We start from the raw sequence: 21,676 nt of genomic DNA on the forward strand, positions 1-21,676 counted from the left end.
GTGTCTGTATCTGCCTATTCTGTGGTGTGTCTCTGAGGCTGCTGCCTGCTCTGCGGCGGCTCAGAAGCGTTTCTGGAGGGCGGTCTGGATATTCTTCAGCAGGCCCCACTTAGCCCGGTTCTTCCCTCGCCCGTCCGGTGTCACCACCTGCAACAGAAGCAGAGAGCCATGGCACCAGCCACAGGGAGACAGCAGCTCCGGGGAGCCTGCCCCTGCTGCGGGCCGGACACCACACATCATCTCCTTTGTGTCTCATGTCGACCACCTCGGGGGCAGGGGCTGTTGACCCCATTTTATAGATGGAGAACCTGAGGCTCAGAAGGACAGGGCAGCTTTCCTAAAGTCCCACAGCTAATATGTGGTGGGGTTGGAATTTCACAGAAAAGGTCCCACTTCCCTAAGGCAGCTCATGGGACTGAGTGCTGATGACTATGTTAGGGTTGTGACCCCAGGTGGGCTTCACCAGAGAGTAGCCCCCGGGGCCTCCCCCAGGCCCTGGAAGTTGCTTCTGGCACAGCTCTTATTGTGTGTAGATTTCAGCTAGTGTGTTTGATTTTCTTACCAGACTGTGAGCACCTTGACTGGGGTGTAGGGGAAATGACAGTCTTTCATCTCTGTAATCCCAACATTATGGTAAAGACAAATTTCTTAGAAAAGTGAATGAAAGGTAAATAGAACCATAGTTTATACACCTGCCATTTGTTTCTCTTTGCGGCTTCATACTATCCCTGATCACAGTGAATAGTCAGTGCTACCTAGAACAGGCAGGTTGCAATGGGTAGCAGGACCCTCCTAGAAGTCGCACCAGCTCAGCTTAGATGTGGATCTCCACGCCTTACCTGGAAGGTGGTGGATTTCCCCACATCTCAGGTCTGCCAGCATTCCTGTTCCCTCCAATACACATTACTGAGGAGGAATTTAGGGACTGAGGTTGAGATCCAGGTATGCAAGACAGCTGCCTAGAGCAGTGAGCTCTGTCTAGATGAATCAGGCAGGACTTCGTAGGGCAGATGGGGTGGGGATGCAGTTTGGATGATGAAGAACAATGTTTGTACAAAGTCTCTATGCACAAAGCTTCTAACTTTTAATGTTTGTATTCAAAGAGAAAGGGCAAAAAATAGACACATATTACTATTATGCTCTCTAGTTTTACTAAATTTATTTTTAGTTTTAGAGAAAACAGGGCTTCATGCAAGGTAGAGATCATGTTTTATGTATGACATTGCTGGATAAAAATGGAAATAGCACATAGAGATAACCCTGGCAAGGGTGATATAAATGTGTAAGATGTACACCCAGAGCTATCGGGGGCAATGAGGAAGGGATAACAGTGTTGTGCCGGGTTGGAAATTGACTCATAAAAATAGAGATTAAAGTTCTGCTTTAAAGTATAGGCAGGATCTCCAGAGGTAAAGACTGAGTGAAACATGTGAATGGGGCAGTGGGGATTGAGGTATCTATGAACAAGAGGATCAGACTGAAACAGGACAGAAGAAACAGAGAGCAGAACTTGAGATACCAAAGAAATTGAAATGGGAGTTCTAAATCCCCTTCCCTGTCCAAAAAGCTGAGATGGTTTTCCAAATGAATTCTAACAAACTTGTAAGAAAGAGTTGTTCTAGAAAATAGGACAAGAGCAATAGTTTCCTAGCTCATTTTATCAAGCTAGTAAAATACTGATTCCAGAACCAGATAAAAACAATAGAAGCAAAGGTCTGCTTCATGTTATGATCATAGATGCAATAATCCAAAATAAAATGAGCTAACTAAAACCAAGAATATTAAAACATACTACATCATGCTCACATAGGGTTTATTCCATGAATGCAAATAGAGTTTAACATCAGAAAAATCAATGTAATTTATTTCATTAATGCCTAAAGGAGAAAAATCATGATTATCTCAAATAATACAAAAAATCCATCAGGTTGCATAAGTTCTCAGAAATTTAGTAGAAGGAAGTTTCCTTAATTTAATAAGGATTATACATCAGAAAAACTAGATTAAAAAATTATCATAGCTCAATGGGGAAACATTAGGATCAGGAATAAGAAAAGGATATCAACTCTCACAGCCACCATTTTTGTAGCACCAGTAGCCCTGGCCAAAGCTATAAGGAAAGAAAAAGAAAGAGAGGTTCAAGAATTGTAAGGAAAGAGATGAAACTGTCATTATTTATAGATGAAAGGATCACGTGCCCAAAAAACCAAGCAGAATCAACAGAGAGACTCTCAGAATAGCTGAGTTTATTGAGATTGCTGGAATCAAAATTAACCTATGAACACCAGTCGTTCTTATTCTAAACCAGCAATACATTAGAAAATATAATAAAATATAAAATAACGTTAATAATATCAACTAAGTTTGTAAAATGCCTGGTTTAACTAGGAACCTAGAGTGCCTCTATGAGAAGGACTTAAAAGACCTAGTAAAGCACACAGGAGATGATCTGAGTAAAAGCCAGACATATTCCAAAAACGTTGTCTCCAAATTAGAAACTCAGTGCCTCCCCAGTCAGAGCCTGTCTGGAATTTTTTAAAGGAATTCCACTTACTTACTCCAAAATTTACAGGAGGGAATACATTTCTATGATTAAATAAACCTTAAAAAAGAAAGAGGGGTAATGGGTAGGCTTACCTTAGCAGTTCATTAAGACATAGCACAAAGCTGAGGTTAAACAACAATAAAACTGGTGTGGTTTTGACATAAGAACAGACAGACCAGTGGGCTACAACAGAGCTTAGAGACACACCCCTAAATATATGGCAATTTAATACAAGGTCAGAGTGGCACCTTTATTATATTCTAACGGAGAGGACACTGCTTGGGAGATGATGTTGGGAAAACCTACCCACTAGATGGCCAAAAAAGTCCATCTCTACTTAGCACTACATACAAAGGCAGACTCTGGATGGATTTAAGTTCTAAATTTGAAGGTGAAACTAAAGTTTATGAAAGAATATGTGGAAGATTATCTCTGTGATCTAAGCCTAAGGAAGGACTTTTTAAACAAAACTTTTAGAGGTCAAACCATGAAAAAAAAATAAACTGATGGCTTTGATCACATCAAAATTGAAGCCTTCTCCTATTTCATGAAGTACATGATGAACAAAGTTAACAGACAAATGTCAGAATAGAGACGATATTAGCGATGTCTAAAACTATTATCTAGAATATATAAGGTCATTCTGCAAATCTCCTAGAAAAAGAAAAATGCAATTGAAAAATGGGCAAAAGATATTTAGCAGGCTATTTACAGAAGAGAAAAATCCTGAAAACTAACAAGCATATGAAATGAAATTTTAAACAATGAGGAGATAGCCCTTTATACCTGTTGGGCTAGCGAAAAAGTAGAAAGCTGGATCATGCCAAATGCAGGCAGGGCTGAGGATAGAGGCCCTCATTCGTTCCTTATGTAAGTGTACACGCATGCAGTCAGATCAAGCACGCACACACTCTGCCACCCAGCAGTTTCACTCATGGTATGTATCTGATGAGGGCTAACCTGTGTCCTCCCAAAATTCACGTGCTGAAATCCTATTCCCAGTACTTCAGAATGGACCTTTAAAGAGGTGATTAAGTTAAAATCAGGTCATTAGGGTGGGCCCCAATCCAACCTGTCTGTTGTCCTTATAAGAAGAGGAAATTTGGACACAGAGAGACACAACAGAGATGCGCTCGGGTGAGAAATAGCCATGCGAGGACACAGGGAATAGGCAGACGTTTGCAAGCCAAGGGGAGAGGCCTCAAAAGAAAGCAGACCCACAATACCTTGATCTTGGACTCCTGGCCTCCAAAACTGTGAGAAAACAAATGTTTGTTGTTCAAGCTGCCTACTCTGTAGCATCTTGATGGGCAGCCCTAGCAAACTAACACAGTGTCCCAGAGAGATTCCCACACACCTCCCACCCACAAAATGTCATGAGTGAGGCATTCACTGCAGCATTATTGGAGGTCACGTGGGTGTCCACACTGGCTGAGCAGACAGGTAAAATGTGGCGGGCAGATGCACGCTGGAAAGGATGAGGCGGCATTAGGAGTAAGGGACCACATGTGCCTAACAACATGGATGGATCATAAAAACGCAGTGTTCAGGGAAAGCAGATAAGACATAAAGTAAGTTATGTAACACAATACTATTGGTGAGGATTAATTATCACATTCAAAATGATACATACTATGTAGGAACACATAAAAGCAACACGATACAAATAAAACATACTAGACTGGAGACCTAGGGAGGAATGCTCACAAAGGAGGACAAACATATAGCCACAAAAAGGGCCTTGCATAGACCAGTGTTGGTCATTAGTCAGACCTGAGGTGTCTAATTCAACCTTCAGTGTATGAGGTCCAGCTTGAGCTTAAATTATATTCACTCCAGGGTTCAAACCTACCTACAGGGCAAGTAGGAAGGCACCTAGGGTTCTACTTACATGAAGGATCAAGGAGCCCTTTGGAAAAGAATGAATTCTAAGGAGTGAGAGAGAATGCAAGCCATTTTGATTTTGTTTCAGGGCAGGGGGTCACTGTGAGTTTGTGGGTGGGTGTCCAGTTAGGTGTGTGGTAGTTATTCTGAATGTAGAATAGTGTCGGTCACTCAGATGGTCCTCTAACCCCAACCCCTGAAGATGCATGTCTCTGACTAAGGCAGAGTGTCTGCAGTAGGGACAGAATTAAAACCAGTAGGGGGATTTCATGAAACCATGGTAAGATGCCTGAGCAGGAAGGGGGCGCAGCTGCAGATGCTCAGGGTAGCTGGCAAGACTACTTCCAGAGCACACGTGAGACACACCCTTGGGTGGTGGGACCCAGTACAGATGGAGAAGGAATTTGAGAGGATGGGTGGGGGGCAGGGCTTGGTGCATTTCCTGAAGAGCTATAGAGAAAGACCCAGAATGGTACCAGTTTGTGACTATTCTGGGGCCTGAATATTTACCTCCAGATCTGCTGTACCCTGGGACATCTGGTTTATAAATTGTGGTAGGCAGAATCATGGCCCCCCAAAGATGTCCATGTCCTAATCCCAGGAACCTGTGAATACGTTATGTTACATGGCAGAGGGGAATTAAGTTGCTAGTCAGCTGCCTTTAAGATAGGGAGAGTCTTCCGAGTCATCAGATGGACCCAATGTAGTCACAAGAGTCCTTCCGAGTGGAACAGGGAGGCCGAAGAGAACCAAGGAGATGACAGTGTGAGGACTCAGCCTAATGCTGCTGGCTTTGAACACGGAGGAAGAGGCCATGAGCCAAGGAACACGGGCAGCTGCTTGAAGCAGGGAAAGGCAAGGGAATGAATTTCCCCCCTACGGCCTCCACAAAGAACACAGCTTTGCTCACACCCTGGATTTCTGATCTCCAGAATTGTAAGATAGTAAATCAGTTTGTATTGTTTAAGCTACTAATATGTTACAGCAGCAAAAGGAAACCAATGCACAGATGGAAAGTTAGATTTGACGTGGGAAGCCTTCCTGGCAGTTAGTGGAGATTTAAAGTCAAAAGGAGAACATTGAAGTCAGGAAGCTATTTTCAGAAATAGCTGGGGACGATGGCCAGCAGGTATACTGAGGACTAGAGGAAGAGCAGGAGGAGAAACTGAGGCCACAAGGTATGTGATTTGCCTAAAAACACATTTCTCCATTCCTTCCAAAATATCAGTGAGGCTCTTGGATGTTAGAAGCTCTTAGCTGGAGACCGGGAGGCAAGAGGGGTGAGTGAGGCCAGCAGGATGCCTGTCCTCACTGACCGTGCTGCCTAGTGAGGTTGGGGCTTGGACCCAAGTACCCCTGCCCAAGTCTGCTGCCCTTCCCAATGCATGATCTTGCCTCTCAAAAAAAAAAAAAAAAAAAAAAAGTCCCACTCTCACTGATACTGGCTTTGACAGTTCTCCCAGAGTGTGGTGTCAGGTCTGCAAGGCTGAGCCCACCCACCCTGCCCAGTTCTTAGCTGCATCTGATTATGGTGCAGGGGACAAAGAGCTCCTGCCTTAGATGAGACCTAGGCAGGTCAGTCAACAACTTCAGGTTACATGAGGCCAGACACCTTCCCTCTCTGAGCCTCAGTTTCCTCATCTGTAAAATGGAGGCAATAACTCCCTGCCTTCCGAGAGGCTGGGATGATCAGTGACACTGAATATACAGTGTCTGACACAGAGTCTGCCTTCAGTAAATGGGACCTTTAAAAAATGTTAAAGTTAATTTTCATGCTCTGTGTATTTTACTTCAAATGAAATCCCTTAAAAAAATCAACAAGCCACAGACTATGAAAATCAAACAGAAATGGTATTATTTTACTGCCTTTCCAAAAAAGTCTGTAAGATGGAAATATTGCATTTTTGATAAGAAATGATCCTGTTGTCTCATCATTGCATTTTAAATGAAACCTTTCAGGAATACCTACGTACAACGGATGCCAAAGGAAAAATATTTCGATTTTATAGGAAAGCGCTAAAGTCATTACTTTTATGAAGCTTTATAAATGTCATTCAGACACACCATCTTATTTTCATTTGCTATTGAAGCCTTTACTTATGCAAATCATGACAAATGTTAAGGAAAGCTGAGTTTCCTCTGGAATGCTAATATCATCACAAAGAGGGAGGAAGAATTACTTCTGAAGGAAAAATCTATATTGCAGCTCTGGGAGTCAGATAAAAATGAAGCTTCCAGAAAACCTCATTAATTAGTGCTCTGCTCATTTAGAAATTGTGTTAAAAAGCAAAGAAACTGGAATGAGTTTCCTTCCCTTATAGGGAGGGCAAACTAATCGCATAAACACAATTTCAGGGGGAATGTTATTTCTTGATTGACTGTAAAAAACACTTAACAGCTTTCAGGCATCTTATAGTACTTTGTAGTCATTAATTTTATTTATCAGTTTATTTCTTCACTCTTTAATTCAGCCATTTATTCATATATTCATTTGTTTGGTCACATTTTCACTCATGTATTCATTCAATAACCATTAAGAACCTGCTATATGCACAGTGCTGTGGTAAGCACTGTGGGAGAAAGAAAGATGAACTGGACACAAATTTTGTTTTCAAGGAGTTCAGAGTTAAACAGAGATGATAACATATTCACCTGAGAAAGGCTGACATACGTCAGTGTCTTGTAGACACCATTCTTGCCCCTAGCATCTAAAAATGACGTAAGATACAAATAAAAAAATTAGTAACAACACTGGGTACCCTTCATGGGCAAGACGTTTCTGAGGAATTTCTAAAAAATGAGACGGCAGATGGAATTAGATTGAAGGAAGAATCCATAGTCAAAAGGACATGCTGCCAAACATGGGAGCACCTGTGGGTGGTCCAGGCTCTGCAGAGAAGGGTAGCAACAGGAACTGGGCTCTGGGGTAACTGACTGCCCAGGTACCTGGCTGGGTCTAACAGGAGGAGCAGCCAGGTGGCTCTCTCATTCCACTTCCTTCCCATGTGAGCGTCTGGCCCCCGGGGAGGAGGAGGGAGTGCACAGGGTGCTGGGCCCCAGAAGCAGAGCATCAGGATGGAGTGGAGAGCCCCACCCTCACAGACCACCAGCACTATCCTGCCCCTCCCTACCCCTGCTTCCCTTTATCACTAGAGGCAGCAGCCAATCAGAGTCTCTTCTGCAGACATTTGAGCAGAGCCAAAGAATGTTAAGCTAGTCAGACTGTGTTGGTCACACAGAGGTTGGGCCAAGAACCTCCCAAACCACACACAAGCTGGATTTAGGGGAGGTAGAAATGATGTGCTAGCTGAAAATGGTGCAGAGTCAGAGAGAGGCAGAGATGGAAGGAGGGGGTGTGGGAGAGAAAGAGAGGGAGGGAGTAGAGAGAGAGAGACGTTGACTGAGAGACTGAGAGAAACTGATGGCCTTCCCGCCTTCTTGGGTATCAGATGGATGTCCCGTCTGGAAGCGGTCTCATGAGACTCCCCTCTCTCTGTAGCATAAATTTACCTTTTCAAAAGCTGAAATGAATGGGCTTATTCTCTTTACTTCTAAAGAATCCCCGATTAAGACATAATCTACTCTGATTCCTAAGAACACACCATCATGGTTGTACAGTAAGATAGCTCTGGACAGTCTTGATATTTTTCTTCCCTTTCTCCTTTGAATATGAAGAAAATTATACACATGAATGTACATCCCCTGGGGATATAAAGAAGAATCAGCCTTGCATCACAAAGAAGACCAGGATAATCTTGTCCCTTCTTTTTTTGGAGTCCATCCTGACTTGCTCAGTGGTTATTCCTTGACTTTCAGCTAAACAACAAATACATTTTTCTTAATATAAGTCTGTCCTAAATATTTCATGGGACATACTAACACTAAAAAACTCTTCATTGTATTTGTCTTGAATTCATATTTGTTAACTCTGATGCCCTCTCCTTGCTGTGAGTCATCATTGAGGCTAATACTTAATTCTGTTTTTGTCCTTCTCACATCACAATTATTTGTTTACTAGACCTCAAAGTCTAGTAAACAAATAATAATAAATAAAACAAATAAAAAATAAAATAGCTCCTTGAAGGCAAGAATTCTGCTGAAACTTTACATCTTAATACAATACCTGGCACAAATGTTTTTGGAATCAAACTGAACTGACGATTTTCAGGCCTCATTTGCAAAGTTGGTTGAGGCCAGGGACCCTGTCTTTGGCTCTGAGTTAACAAGCTTTCTGGGATTAGGGGAGAAGTCATATGGTGGGTTCCATGATCTTGTGATCATCCTAACAGAGCTGCATCCAGAGCTGATCAAGAAAATGTGTCTAAGAAACAGCACGCACGGTACCTTGCAGACGTCACTCCATTGTCCAGGACCATTATCATTGATGGCTCTCACTTTAAACAGATACTCAGTGTTGGGGGTCAGGTTGTGCAGCTCCAGACTCTGCTGCATTATGTCCCGAATTTGTCCACAGAGCTCTGTCCTCACATTGTTAGGAGGGGAATTAATGAGTTCGTAGAATTCCATCTCAAAAGAGTCCACGTCTTCTGTTGGGCACGTCCAGTAAACCTAGGAAGAAATGGATGTGTCACTGGGGTACGAGCACACACCATTCAGCTTTCTTCCCCATGAAGATCTGTGTCATGACTATCTGTGAGGTGAGTTCAAACTGACTCATCCCCTCTAGCTGCTGAAGACTTTGAGTTGGACCTTGTGTGGTCTTAAAAGGCAGCATGATAAGGCCTGACCTGATGCTTGCAATGAGTTTCAAAAACAGAAGAATGCTCCTCTGGCTTCTGTTCCTGTCCATCAACATGGAGGTTCCCGCTGTCTTCCTGACACCATTGACCAAAGTGGCTGCCATTTATTGAACAGCTATTATGCAGCACATTCTGTGTCAGACAACTCATTTGGTCCTTACAGCTCCCTGGATGGAGGATTTTCTTATCCCGTTTTACAGTCTAGGCTCAGAAATTTCCATTGAGCAATTCCAATGGAACCACAGACTACTAGAGGTTGGAAAGTGTATCTATTTCAACCTTCTATTTTATACACAAGGAAGTAAGAGTCCCAAAGAGGTGAAATGACTTATCCAAGTGATGGAGAATATATGTTCACACTCAAAGCATAAAATGTCACCTCTTGGGAAAAGATATATTAACAAGTGTCAATTGGCAGATTGTGCCTGCCATATAAATATTTTATAGTAATTATATTTTGAAACATGTTGAATGCTTTATTTAAATTTTAATACATTTAAATGATATTTTGTATAAAATTAATTTATAATTACTCTTATAAATATATAAAAGTTAAAGTTTGTATGGATTTATATAATTTATACTTATTTTACATATTTATACTTTCAAAACTTTATACATTTGTATGACTTATGAATAAAAATTAACATTTTTTTCCTGATTATCAAAACATACTCATTTAAAAATATATACTTGGAAAATACAAAATAAAAGGGAAGGAAGAAAATAAATACCGCTTACAATCCCACAATTCAGGTAATAATGCATTATTTGTTTCCAATTTTGGAATACACACACACACACACACACACACACACACACACATATATATATATATATAATTTGGGTTATATTGCTTTGATTCCTGCTTTATTTCAGTTATTACATTTTATTTATTTCTCTATATCATTAAAGATTCAGTAAAGCACCATTTTAATAACTGCCCAATAACTGATTTACTCTTTCTATAGTTGAGCATTTAAGTTGTTTCTAATTCCACACTCTAATAAATAATGGTGCAACGAACACTTTTGGGCATGAATCTTCATTTGAATTTTTAATCACTTCCTTAGGAAAGATTTTTAGAAATAAAATAAAATTTTTATAAAAAACTCTTTAGGATTTTTAAGATATATAATGACAAGTTTAAGACTAACTTTAAGAATATTTCCTAGGCTAAAAGAGGGCTGTTAGTCAGCCAAAACTTGAGAGAGATGCCAAAACAAATTTCATCTTCTGTATCACTGAGCACTATGATTCCTGTGAGAATTCTGTCCCATGATCCTGAAATTGGGGTCAATGATATTTGTACATCAGATACCGCTGTTGGGCAGTAGGTTTGGTTGTTCTATCTTGAGAGTCAATGACTTGACTGGGTTTTCTGTGTAGGCTCCTTTCTTGAGCTCATCAAGGGACCATTAATAGGTGGCATAAGGTGACTGTTCTCCAAGCCCAAGTATAGAGCACATATCACCAGTCCTTCCCCCAGAGCAAAATCCTGCCCACTTCCCAAGAAGTCCGAGTTGTGTGGAGATAAGACCTAATGCCATTCCTGAGATAATGTCACATATACTGCAGGCCTGGCTGATCTGGCATCATTTGGAAATGTTGTGAGTGTCTGTTATGTGAACAGCAGTGTCTTTGTGGTGTTTGACAGCCTATGGGAGGGCATGTTCTACCTTGCAACACAACGTAATTCTTGGAGTTAATTATAGATGCCAAAACATAGATTATGATGCCTTGAGAGAAAATAAAAGTAAGGCTTGGTCAGTGTCTGCCTTTCATTTTCTTATTTTTAGACCTTTGATACTGATGTGTGGTTTGCAGCCTGCCAGTGATGCCAACACCTGGAAGTTTGTTAGAAGTGCAGAATCTCAGGCCCCGGTGAGACCCACTGAAGCAGAATCTGCATTTTGACAAGATCCCCAGGTGCATAATGTTTGAGAACCACTAGTATAAGCTTTCAGGATGCTAAAAGTCTTTGTGAGTGTTCTCAGACCATCGAGGCAAAAGATGGGATCCACTGCTTGGATGCAGGCCAAGAGCTGGCTTGGGGGATGTTACTATAGGGAACCCCAAAAGGACGAAAGAGATGCTCTAATAGAATATTTTTTCTCCTCTCTGTGAACTTTAATAAACCATTCTATAAACAATTCAATTTAGGTTGAGTTGGATTTGAAAGGAATGTTAAGGGAAGGGCCATTTGGTTATGTTAGGTCAAGAAGGTCAAGGAAGAGTCATATTCGCTGATGCTGAGTGAAGGCAGCTGTAGAGGTCTGTAAGAGAGCCACACCCCTTCACACCCCAAAAAAGCTGAATCTTGGGAGATAAGAATTGGAATTCCACTGAGGACTATCCTAATCTTTCCAAATCATGATGAGTCTGGATATTTTCTCTAGAAAAAGTAGCAATTTAGAAGAATCACAACTGATAAATAATGGAGCCTGCATTTCTAATTCCAATTTCTGTGCTCTGTCTACTGCTACAGACTTCCTTTTGGGAAATATTACCCTCTCCAGGAGTCTCCTCAAATTAATTTCATTCCCAAATTGTGTTCTCTTTCAAGAGAGAAGCTGCCTTTGAAGTGGAGTTGGGGCTTTCAGATGTATTTCTGTCTATGAGTTAAATACATTATTTAGTTTATGCCAATCTTGGGCAACTTAAGATTTCAGAAATGTACCCCTTTGGAATGGGCTGACCACAAAGAGTCCAGAGAAACAGATCTGAATGACCAGACCCTAGAGGTCAAAGAAGTAAGTGCAGTCTTTCCCAACTACCTACCTCCATAGCCCACACCCTCCCATCTTCCCCACGGGGCCCAGAGCCTTTCTTACCTTGGCAGCTCTTGGATACACCAGAGTCTGGTAGATAACAATTGGGCCTGGGGTCTTCACAGAGCCATCATTGAATGAGTACCAGTTGTGGAAGCTGCCACTGTTCTGCATAGGCTGGCTTTCTACCCCTGCGCTCCAGTAAGTGTAGAGGCCGTCTGTGGGTTTGGCAGGTGTGGCCGACTGGGCTCGCCCATAGGCCTCTAGACCCATCTTGGTCTTCTCACAGCCGGGGGCACTGAAGGACAACAGGGAGGAGCTTCGCTGGTATATCTGCTGGTTGCCGAAGCTGTGGGCGCTGAAAGTGACCTTCCTGGCGATCATCATTTCTGAGTGCAGGGGGTAGGGGGATGGCAGGGAGTCCCCCGAGGAGCACACCTTCTTGGGTCCTGTGGGGAAGAGCTCATGGATGGCATTGGAGAGCTCAGCAAAGTCCAGGGGCATGCAGCTCAGGGAGTGTAGCCGGAGCTGCGGGTCGGGCCTGTAGGTGCTCTGGATGCCGTCCTCGATCTGGTCCACCAGGATCTTGGCTGACTGCAGGAACGCCACTTGGCCCGTCTCCTTCAGCGCTTCCTTGGAGTAGGCGATCAGGCCATCCATCTCGTTCACTTTCAGGGTGGTGACGTACACGTATTTTTCAATCTCCTTCTGCCGGGACACTTCCAGGTTCTCTATCTGCTCCATGATGGACTTCTCTTTCTCCTGGAGAATGCTGCGCAGCTTGAGAAATCCAGTTCTGATCTCTTTTCGCTTTACCTCCTTGTCAGCTTTGAAGCTGTTTTTTAAAATGTTGAATTCCATGAGGTCATTATCAATTTCGTATCTGACTGCAAAACAACCAAGTCAGTTATTTCAGTTAAATGTTTCATTTCCCTACATGTCACAGCCAGTGGCAAACTGGGGCAAACTAACTTGGGATCCAAAGATGTGGGTGGAAGGGAGGGAGGCCGCTCGTAGCTGGGCTGAAAGATGCAAGCATAGGTTTATAAAGTGAACGTGGCCTTGCTCCATACACCCCTCTCTTCCCCTGGTCTAATACCTCCCTCAGATATAACAGTCATCCTTCCCTGGCATACTTTATCTTGTAACAGTAATTCCTGTTGTGGCCTTGCGTCTAAAGTTGGAAGTTCAAGGCCACCCTGGATATTAGTTTCCACCAGACTTCACTTGTCAGCAAATTGGACTTGAGAAGAGATGATGTCACAAAGTGATGGGTTATCCCTGTGTGAAAGCTAAGCTTTGGCAGGGGTGGGAGAAAGAACTAAATTTCTGATGACTATTTCTAAATGTCCTCTTGCCTCCTTCACCAAAACCCAGCCAGTGATAACAGCGGCAAGTCAGCCAAGTTCCCCTTCTCTGGGACTGCTCTTTGACACGTACTTTAAAAAAAAAAAAAAAGAATCACATGGGAGCTTTTGAAAAACCCTCACTACTTAGCTTGTACTTCTGTGGGGATGGGATTCAGGCATCAGTTGCTAGTCAAGCTCCCCACTAGTCCCATTGAGCACCTGAGGTTGACACTGCAGCTTTAAACACCAACCCAAACTGAGTCTTCCCTCCAGGGCCCAGAGTTCCTCAAAGTGTCTTCTCAGATCACCTGCTTTTGAATTACGTGGAGATCTGTTAACAGTGCAGATTTCTAGCCCTTCCCCAGAAAGTGAATTGAATTCTTAAGAGCAAGTTTGAACCCTGGTTAAAAAAATTTTTTTTTAACAAGAATGGACCAGCTAAATTCTTTACCTATATCTGAATGGATATGCCATGAAGATGGCTCCTTCCCTACTGCTGGGCCCTCTGGAATTTGTACTGATGTCCCCTCACCCTGAATCAAACTTCAATGTCTGGCTTTTAGGTGTCCTGGACTTTGAGAAAACTATCCTAGGTTTCTCCTGTGTTAAAGACCCAGGCTTCCTAGGGTTGCCTGGAGCCCCCAGAAGGCTGCAGGCAACAGCCCCTTCCCCATGCTGAGGCTCTGGAGAATCCAGCCAAGCTCAGGCCATGGGTCCTCCCTTAAGAAAACCCTCTAGGAACCAGTGGGGCCTCCACTGGCCTGGCAATGTGGCTCCTGTAGGTTTTCTTCAATATAGGGGCTTCCTGGTGGTGTTCCCAAACTGAATAAATATCAACTGACAAATAAAGTTCCCAGGTTTGGGGCAATTGAGAATCAGTGTTTTCCTGAAATATTCATGCTGGTGAGAGGTCCTGGGGGACGTAGCCTCTGACCCATCTCTGTGTCCCATGGGACCTTTCTGTGCAGCTCAGGGACAGCTGCCCCTTTGTCATCTGTTCAGGCATGTCTGTATGGACACTAAACTATCTGACACGGGGGAGGCTGGGCTGATCTGGTGCACTTTGGTCACGTGACTCTAGGCTACCACTTAGGGCAATATCCTAAGCGGCGGTGGTGGTGTTATTTTTCAGTCTCTCTGTCTTCAGATTCTGGTCATTGTTTAACAGAGTAAGTTGTCAAATGAATGTTGTGGAACTAACATGGGCTTTAGAGTCAGAGAGACTGAGTCAGCCATTTACTAAAGGCCTTGTGCCAGTTACTTCTTGGAATCCCAGTTGTCTTATCCATAGAGGGAATTTTAATACCTGTACTGTAAAATTATTGAGCAGATTAGACATAATTCTTCTAAAAGGCCTAGGGCTATTCCCAGGGGCAAAGAGCCTAAAAGGATCTCTGAGATCCTCGAGTCTAACCCAGTGGATATATATACCCAGAAATTAGTTGGCTCCTTTCTGAACCCTGTAAAACATTGTTGCACTGGGTTCCATTATGGAAACTTGGGTCAGTTTCCCTTATAGAATCTACAACTGTATGGTATGTAGCCCATATAAAATAACCATGAGCACACGTGCAGAGGAAAAACAAGCTGTTGACTAGAACATTATTGGCTATTTCTGAGTTTTCTCATTATTATGTATTTGTTACTAGTTTATTTACTTTGTTGTTTGCAACTCTGGGGAAAAATCAGTTGGGGAAAATCTTAAACTGAGGTAACGTTCAACAGTGACTTAATTCCTTCCCCCTGCAAAATGGGAAGATACTGAAGAAATCCAACTTTAGTAGCAAAACACCTTAGAAAGGCTCAAAGAACTTAGGAATATAATAGGATCAAACTCTTCATTCTCCAAAGGGGAAAATGAGGACCAATGTCATAAAGATGATAACTGAGATTATGGAATCTTCATCTACTCATTATGTGCTAAGATAGTTTTTTGCATGCTCCACAGAGTAACTCATTTAATCCGTACAACCACCCAGTGAGGGAGTTACTACTCTTGTCTCCATTTTATAGATGAGAAAACTAAGGCACAGGGAGCTTAAGTGGCTGGTGGAAATTGCCAGGTGTGGATACCAGGCCACCGACTTGTGGCCTCGCTCAGTGTCTCCCAGGGCTTGGACGGTTCCACCAGGTGGAGGTAAGGCTCTCACTAAACAGAGTGCCCCAAACTACCTCCCCCATCAGTTCAGGGCTGGGAGTTGTGGAGGGAGAGAAAGGGACCCCGACCTGCTTTGAACTTGGCAATGGCGCTGAAGAGCGCGGCGGCCCTCTCAGAGCAGGCATCGATGAGGCTGACGGTGTCATGGCCATTGTGGAAGGAGGTCTTGCAGAAGGTGCAGAGCAACTCGTTGTCATTCCGACAGTACTCGATGATGCGGCTGGACGGGTGGTGGATGCAGATCTTCTCGTCCTGGTCCTCGGTGCTGGTGTCCACGAACACGTGGTCCTGCATGGCCACGTCCGAGTGGAAGGTCTTGAGGCACTCGTTGCACAGGTTGAGGCGGCAGGTGATGCAGCGCTTGTAGGCGATGCGCTGGCTGCGGCAGACCTGGCAGACGATGGGCCCGCTGGTGCGGTCGAAGCGCCACTTGAGGTAGCCGTGCTGCTGCATGTAGCGCTTGGTGAGGCGGCCGCGCAGGTAGTTCTCGGGCAGCTGCATCTTGTGGCTGTAGGGCATGCAGTGCGAGCGGCTGCACACGGGGCAGATGAGGATGAAAAAGTTCTCGGTGACCTCGGCGTGTTTCTGCAGCTGCCGCAGGCACTTCTCGCACAGGCTGTGGTAGCAGGGCAGCATAAAGGAGTGCAGGCGCAGCCGGCTGCAGATGGGACACGACAAGTGGCTGACCAGGTTGCTGTTCGCCGGCATCACCTTCACCTCTTCCAGCTGCGTGTCGCTGCTCCCAATGCGCAGGGCCGTCTTGGAGCTGAAAAGGGAAGCAAATACGGGACTTAAGGAGGCAGGCCCCGTTTCTCCCTCTGAAAGGAGCCTCACTGCGGAGTGACACGGCGGAGCGATACAGCGGAGTGATGCGGCTGAGCGTGGGCTGTGCCGCGCGGAGGAGCACGGGCTGCCCACCGCCGCCATCTTTTAGCTGGGCGACCTCGGGTAAGTTCATTAACCTCTCTCTGCCTGTCTCCTGATTTTAAAATTCGTGCTCACCTGGTAGAGTTTCTTGAGAGGACGAAAATTGAATTGAATGCCTGCAAGGCCTTAGAGCGTTCTCTCGAATATGTTAAGTGCTATACAACTACTTGTTACTTTCGAGCAAAAGAAAAACAGCCGGGACTGGCTCAGCACAGTCAGCTGGGTTTTGGGGTTCTTTTGTCCACCAATAATATCACAGAACCCCCACAGTGGACAAGGCCATTCTGGGACTGTGGTGCAGCAAAGCAGAAACAAGACCACTTCATGACCTTTGAACTGAGACCAAGGCAGGAACCTTCGCCAATCGCGAAAGTGACCAGATATCCCCTGTCCTGGTTAAAGGGGGTGATTGTTGCTTTTCACCAATTACAGCATTAGGCTCCACTTTGTTCTTCCTACCTTATAGGCTAGATATGTTTAGATACCCAATAGAAGATTTTCCCCTATGTCCTCACCTAACATGAGCCTACATTTTATTATAACTTATTGATGCCTTTTTACCAAGATACCTCACACTTGTCCATGGTGTATATTCTCAGTGGTTGCAGTGGGCTAATAAATCCAATCTCCTCCAATGACAGGCGTTTTCTTGCTGGGTTTTGCCTAGAGGGTGCTGACGTCATCATTATTATAGTATGTGGAATGAAATACAGAAGAAAATGGGTAAAGTGTTCTTCTCAGGACACCAGGAAGTCTTTCCCGGAGACAAGCCTAGAACCCGTGTGTTCTGACCACCAGACCACTAGGTAAGGCTTACGGGGCTGGACTCTAGGGGCAGGTTGCACACGATGGAATGCACCACTTTCGAAATGCACGTTTGAGATAAGTTTCTTCACCTCTGTCATCCTCGTTTCCTCATCTGTAAATCAGAGCTCTCAATACTACTTCCTTCATGAGACTTTTATAGTTTCCATGAGATAACCCATGATAAGTGCTTAACTGCTGGAACATAAATAATAAGCATTCAATAAATAGCCACTGTAATGACTTCCCTCTGCTCCTAGCCCGCCCGTGTTCATAGTAGAGGAAAATGATGGTCAAGTTTGTGAGAAGCGTGTGCTTCTACTGTGTGTGTGTGTATTCAACCTTTGTTTATCTGATATCTGAGGCTGATTTCATATATTGTAAGAACTATGGATGAAGTAAATGCTTGCATATAGAATTTGAGTGTGTGTCCTGAGAAGCCACAATCAGGGCAAAAGCAGTTTATGAAAATAAATGAATTAGCCATGAGGATGGAGGTATAAAAAGATACACAGTTTGTGACTATTCATGTCTCTTCTCCTCTGTTTGTATTAGGATGTCTGGGCGCTGAGTTGACATTGTAACTGTGTTCTCTTTTGCTTTTGCCTTCTTACTGGTCCCTAAATGGCCCCAGTTCCTTCCTTATTCCCTTGGCCAAGGACCCAGGTCTCAGAGCCCAGACAGTCAAAAATCAAGGTTAAGATCTTGAGGCCAAGACCTCAAGTCAAGAGTGCTGCTCAGACATGCTGGAGTGCAGTGGCCCTATAGTGACAGTGCCCCTTGTGGAATCTCAGGCACCTGGAAAACTCATCCCTTAGAGATTTGGATGCTGGTGTCCAGGCCGGCCAGCCTCAATGTTCTCAGCCTCATTCCTTGTCTGCTCTCTCAGCCTCTGATTTCTCCTGCCAGGGCCCCGCAGGGGTCACCTGGACGGACAGGGCAGTTGTAAACGTGTTAGCTGAATGGACTTCTCTAGTTCGATAAGGTGGGACTCTGAGAATCAGGGTATTGTATAAAGGGAGACAGCATGAGAAATCAGAAAGCAGGGAGGGAGGAGTTGTGGGGTAAAGAGAAAGAGAGAGCAGGGCGATTGGACAGGTGTTAATGGCCCAGGGACCTGGGGTGGAGATGTAAAAGGAAGGCAGAAAAAGAGATGAGTAAGGTGAAGAGTGATGCATGAAATCAGAGTGAGGCAGGATGTGCAAGAGGCTGAGCAGGATGCAGTGTTGAGAACAGGGGAGGCAGTGCTTCAGAAACCAGGAGAGAGGCCATATGGAAGATGAGCCTCAGGGTACCTTGTGCCAACCTCCTGGCACTTGCAGTAATATCTCTGATCATCATCTGAAAGTCTGAGGCTTGCACCCTGGTATTCAGTGGCCATGGTTCCATGCCAAAACAGTTACCAGGCCCAGTAGCCTTTCCTTCTTAAGACAACTGGCCTCTGCTCCTCTGCACAGCGACTGCCTCCTCCCAAATTTAGGCCTGTTATCCTTGTACTTGGGTTCCTCTTGTATCACCTGGCAAGCCCTAGCTTTCCTCCTTGTTCCCTCCAGGCCATTCTGCACTTTAGAATTGCTTGGGGGCAAGAGAGGGTTTTACAATTCTAATGTCCAGATCATACCCCAGACCAATAAAATCAGAATGTCAGGTGATGTGGGCTAGGCGTCAGTCGTTTAAAAATACCCAGGTGATTCTAATGCAAAACAAAGTTTGGGAGCTGCTGGCCTAAGCATCTCTCAGAGCACCCATGTCATCCCTCCCCTGTTGAGATGGGCTCGGTGACTCTCCATTGCTGATGCGCAGAAAACGGGGCAGTGGAGAGGAGAGAGGAGTGTGAGTGTGGATGCTACTCGGCTGCACCTGAGAACTTCTGGACTTGCATCCATTACCCCTGGGTTCTCTATTCATGCAAACATCGCAAGAGGTCTGTGAGTGAGGATAACCTTTATTAACCATCTGCTAAGTGCTGAACCACACAAGAGATCATATTCTTCCCCTGAACTCACTGAACCTTTGCTCGCAGAATTGTTTTTCCAGCCTGGAAAGGCTTCCAAGCTGCCTTTCATTTTTCTGCCCCTCCAAACGCTGTCATCTTAGAACGCTGAGCTTTTCTGGTCTTCCCCCTGGAAGTTTGCCTCTGCTAGTCCAGACTTCCCTCACATGTGGCAATAAAGAGACCACCTTAGTCAGAACAGGAGGAGCATACACAGTGCCTGGCACAGAGAGTTATTGCCCTAAGTGAGTAACTGAGACCCTCAGTGCCATGACTTCTGGGTGGGAACCAAGAGAAGGCTGGCAGGAGTTCACAGCCGTCTGGGTACTGTTATACAGGCCATGGGGGCAAAAGCAGCCTGTAGAAGTTGTTGCTTTTCTAATAAGTGTTGCAGATATCAAGAGTCCAGAGGAAGAGGAAGAGCAATTTATATATATATATTTATATCACATAACAGATTTCAAAGTTATATGAATCCTCATACCCACTGAATCATTACAGGTACCACACTCTCCATATTGCAGGACAGCATTTTAAAGTTAAGCACACAGACTCTGGGTTCAGATTCTGACTGCATCTTACTAGCTCTGTGATCCTGGGCATCTCAACCTCTCAAAAGCTCAGCTTCCTCACTGGTATCGTGGGCATGGGGTGAGGGTTACTTGGAGTCGTGCATGTGGTACCTGGCAAATTGCTGACGTGCTAAGTATGAGCTATTATTATTTTGTAGAGGTGAGAGAGGTGGGGGTTCAGGGGAGTGCCACACTCGCTCACAGCTCCGGGAGCTTGGATTTGGAACTCAGGTCTATACTGGTTAGTGGCTGTTTAGGACACATGCTTAATTGCTGCAAAATTCTTTTTTTTTTTCACAGTTGAAGTAAATTTTATTACTACATTTTAAACACAAACAAAAACAAGTATTTAAAATAATAATAACACCATTGACTATATGCTTTTATTACTACATCAAGTGCAAAACAGATTATAGAACTTTTTAGTTCTTTTTTTCCTCTTGGTTTTATTGAGATATAATATAGCCCTGTATACGTTTAAGGTCTGCAGCATAATGTTTTGGTTTACAAATATCATGAAGTGATTATCACGGTAAGTTTAGTGGATACCCCTCATCTCGTATAGATACAGAATTAAAGAAATAGAAAAAATTAATTAAAAAATAAAAAATTTTCTCTCATGCTAACAACTCTTAGGATTTAGTCTCTTAACTCTCATGCAGAACCTACAGCAGTGTCAGCTATCTTTGTCATGGGGTACATGGCATCTCTAGTCTCTGTCTGTCTTATAACTGGAAGTGTGTGCCTTTGCCTGCCTTTATCCAGTTCCCCTCCTCCCACCCTCTGCCACAAATCTGGTCTTTTCCCATGAGTTGGTTTATTTATTTGTTTTTGAAGTAGAATTTACCTACAACACTATGTTAGTTCCTGTTGCAGAACACAGAGATTTGATGTTTCTGTACATTTTGAAAACGATCACGACGATGTCTAGTTACCATCTGTCACCATACAGTGACTATGCGATGTCTTTGCATGGGGACGTTGTAGCTAGACTTAATTGCTACCGAATCCTTGGCCTCCTTTTTTCAGATAGAGAAATGGACCCAGGGTGGGGGCGCTGGCCTGCCCTCCCCCCACCGGCGGCAGAGCCCCTAGTTTTCCTGAGCCGCCCTGGCCCGTGTGGGGCCGCGGCACTTACGAGGTGCGGATGCTCTTGAGGCGGCCCCTGCGGAAGGTGATGGTGGCGTTGCGGCAGCAGCGGCTCTCATAGTAGTAGCACTCGAGGTTGCTGCTGGCCGTGCAGCAGCACTTACAGTTGGGGTCATTGGCCCAGGAGCAGCAGCACCAGTGACAGTTGGGGTTCTCGGAGCAGGTGCAGTGGCAGCACTGGCAGTTCCGCTCATCCTTGTAAGGGCAAGGGAAGCAGGTGCAGTTCCGCTCGGAGGTGAAGAGGAACTTGCAGCACAGACAGGAGCATAGTCGAGGACAGCATCTCTGCCATGTACAACATGGAGAGCAGACACACATGGCGGTCTCCATGGCGCCTACATGATGGACACCCGCCCGCTGGGGCCCTTGATGCCTCCTCTACCCGAATCCTGCTGTCCCTTCTCCTGTGGAGGGGTCCCTCCTCCCCCTGATGAAGCCGTCAGCTTGGAGGTGGCAAGAGGTTGGCTGTTATGAGGCCTTCACAGGTGGTGTCTCTGCTAGGAAGCTCATGGGCTGGCATTTACATAGATCAGCCTGAAGCCATTTGCTTATGTCACAATCCCTGTCTCCCCACCATATCCCACCATACTGGGTCGGAGGGAGGGTAGGATCTGGGGGGTGGTGGCAGGTGGGCTGATAGATACTCCATGTTTCTGCAGGAGTGTCAGTGCAAAGAGCATCCTAGAGGTTTAGCTGTGCCTGGTCACTTCAGGTTATGGGGTGGATTTCAGAAGCTCTTTCTCTTTGCTTGGTGCTTTCCCTGC

General features: G+C 44.6%; 1 protein-coding gene across 1 annotated transcript; it reads right to left on the reverse strand.

Moving 5' to 3' along the window:
- Positions 1–19: 19 nt before the first annotated feature.
- TRIM42 (tripartite motif containing 42) lies at positions 20–21,418 on the reverse strand. Its single transcript, XM_006190563.3, has 5 exons — positions 20,902–21,418; positions 15,536–16,233; positions 12,024–12,847; positions 8,774–8,998; positions 20–147 (listed from the first exon to the last, which is right to left on the reverse strand). The coding sequence occupies exons 1-5, from the start codon at positions 21,240–21,242 to the stop codon at positions 61–63; spliced, it is 2,175 nt and encodes a 724-aa protein (XP_006190625.1). The 5' UTR covers positions 21,243–21,418; the 3' UTR covers positions 20–60.
- Between the last annotated feature and the right edge of the window lie 258 nt (positions 21,419–21,676).

The sequence above is a fragment of the Camelus ferus genome, chromosome 1 (assembly GCF_009834535.1).
Source record: "Camelus ferus isolate YT-003-E chromosome 1, BCGSAC_Cfer_1.0, whole genome shotgun sequence".
In the NCBI taxonomy this organism is placed as follows: Eukaryota; Metazoa; Chordata; class Mammalia; order Artiodactyla; family Camelidae; genus Camelus; species Camelus ferus.

Bases quoted from the DNA above. Each gene is read 5' to 3' on its own strand.
- TRIM42 (XM_006190563.3), bottom strand. From the start codon at position 21,242: ATGGAGACCGCCATGTGTGTCTGCTCTCCATGTTGTACATGGCAGAGA. The intron at 16,234-20,901 runs GTAAGTGCCGCG...TTCCCTTTTCAG, and splicing joins CTCAAGAGCATCCGCACCTC to CTCCAAGACGGCCCTGCGCA. The intron at 148-8,773 runs GTACCGTGCGTG...CTTCTGTTGCAG, and splicing joins AATGGAGTGACGTCTGCAAG to GTGGTGACACCGGACGGGCG.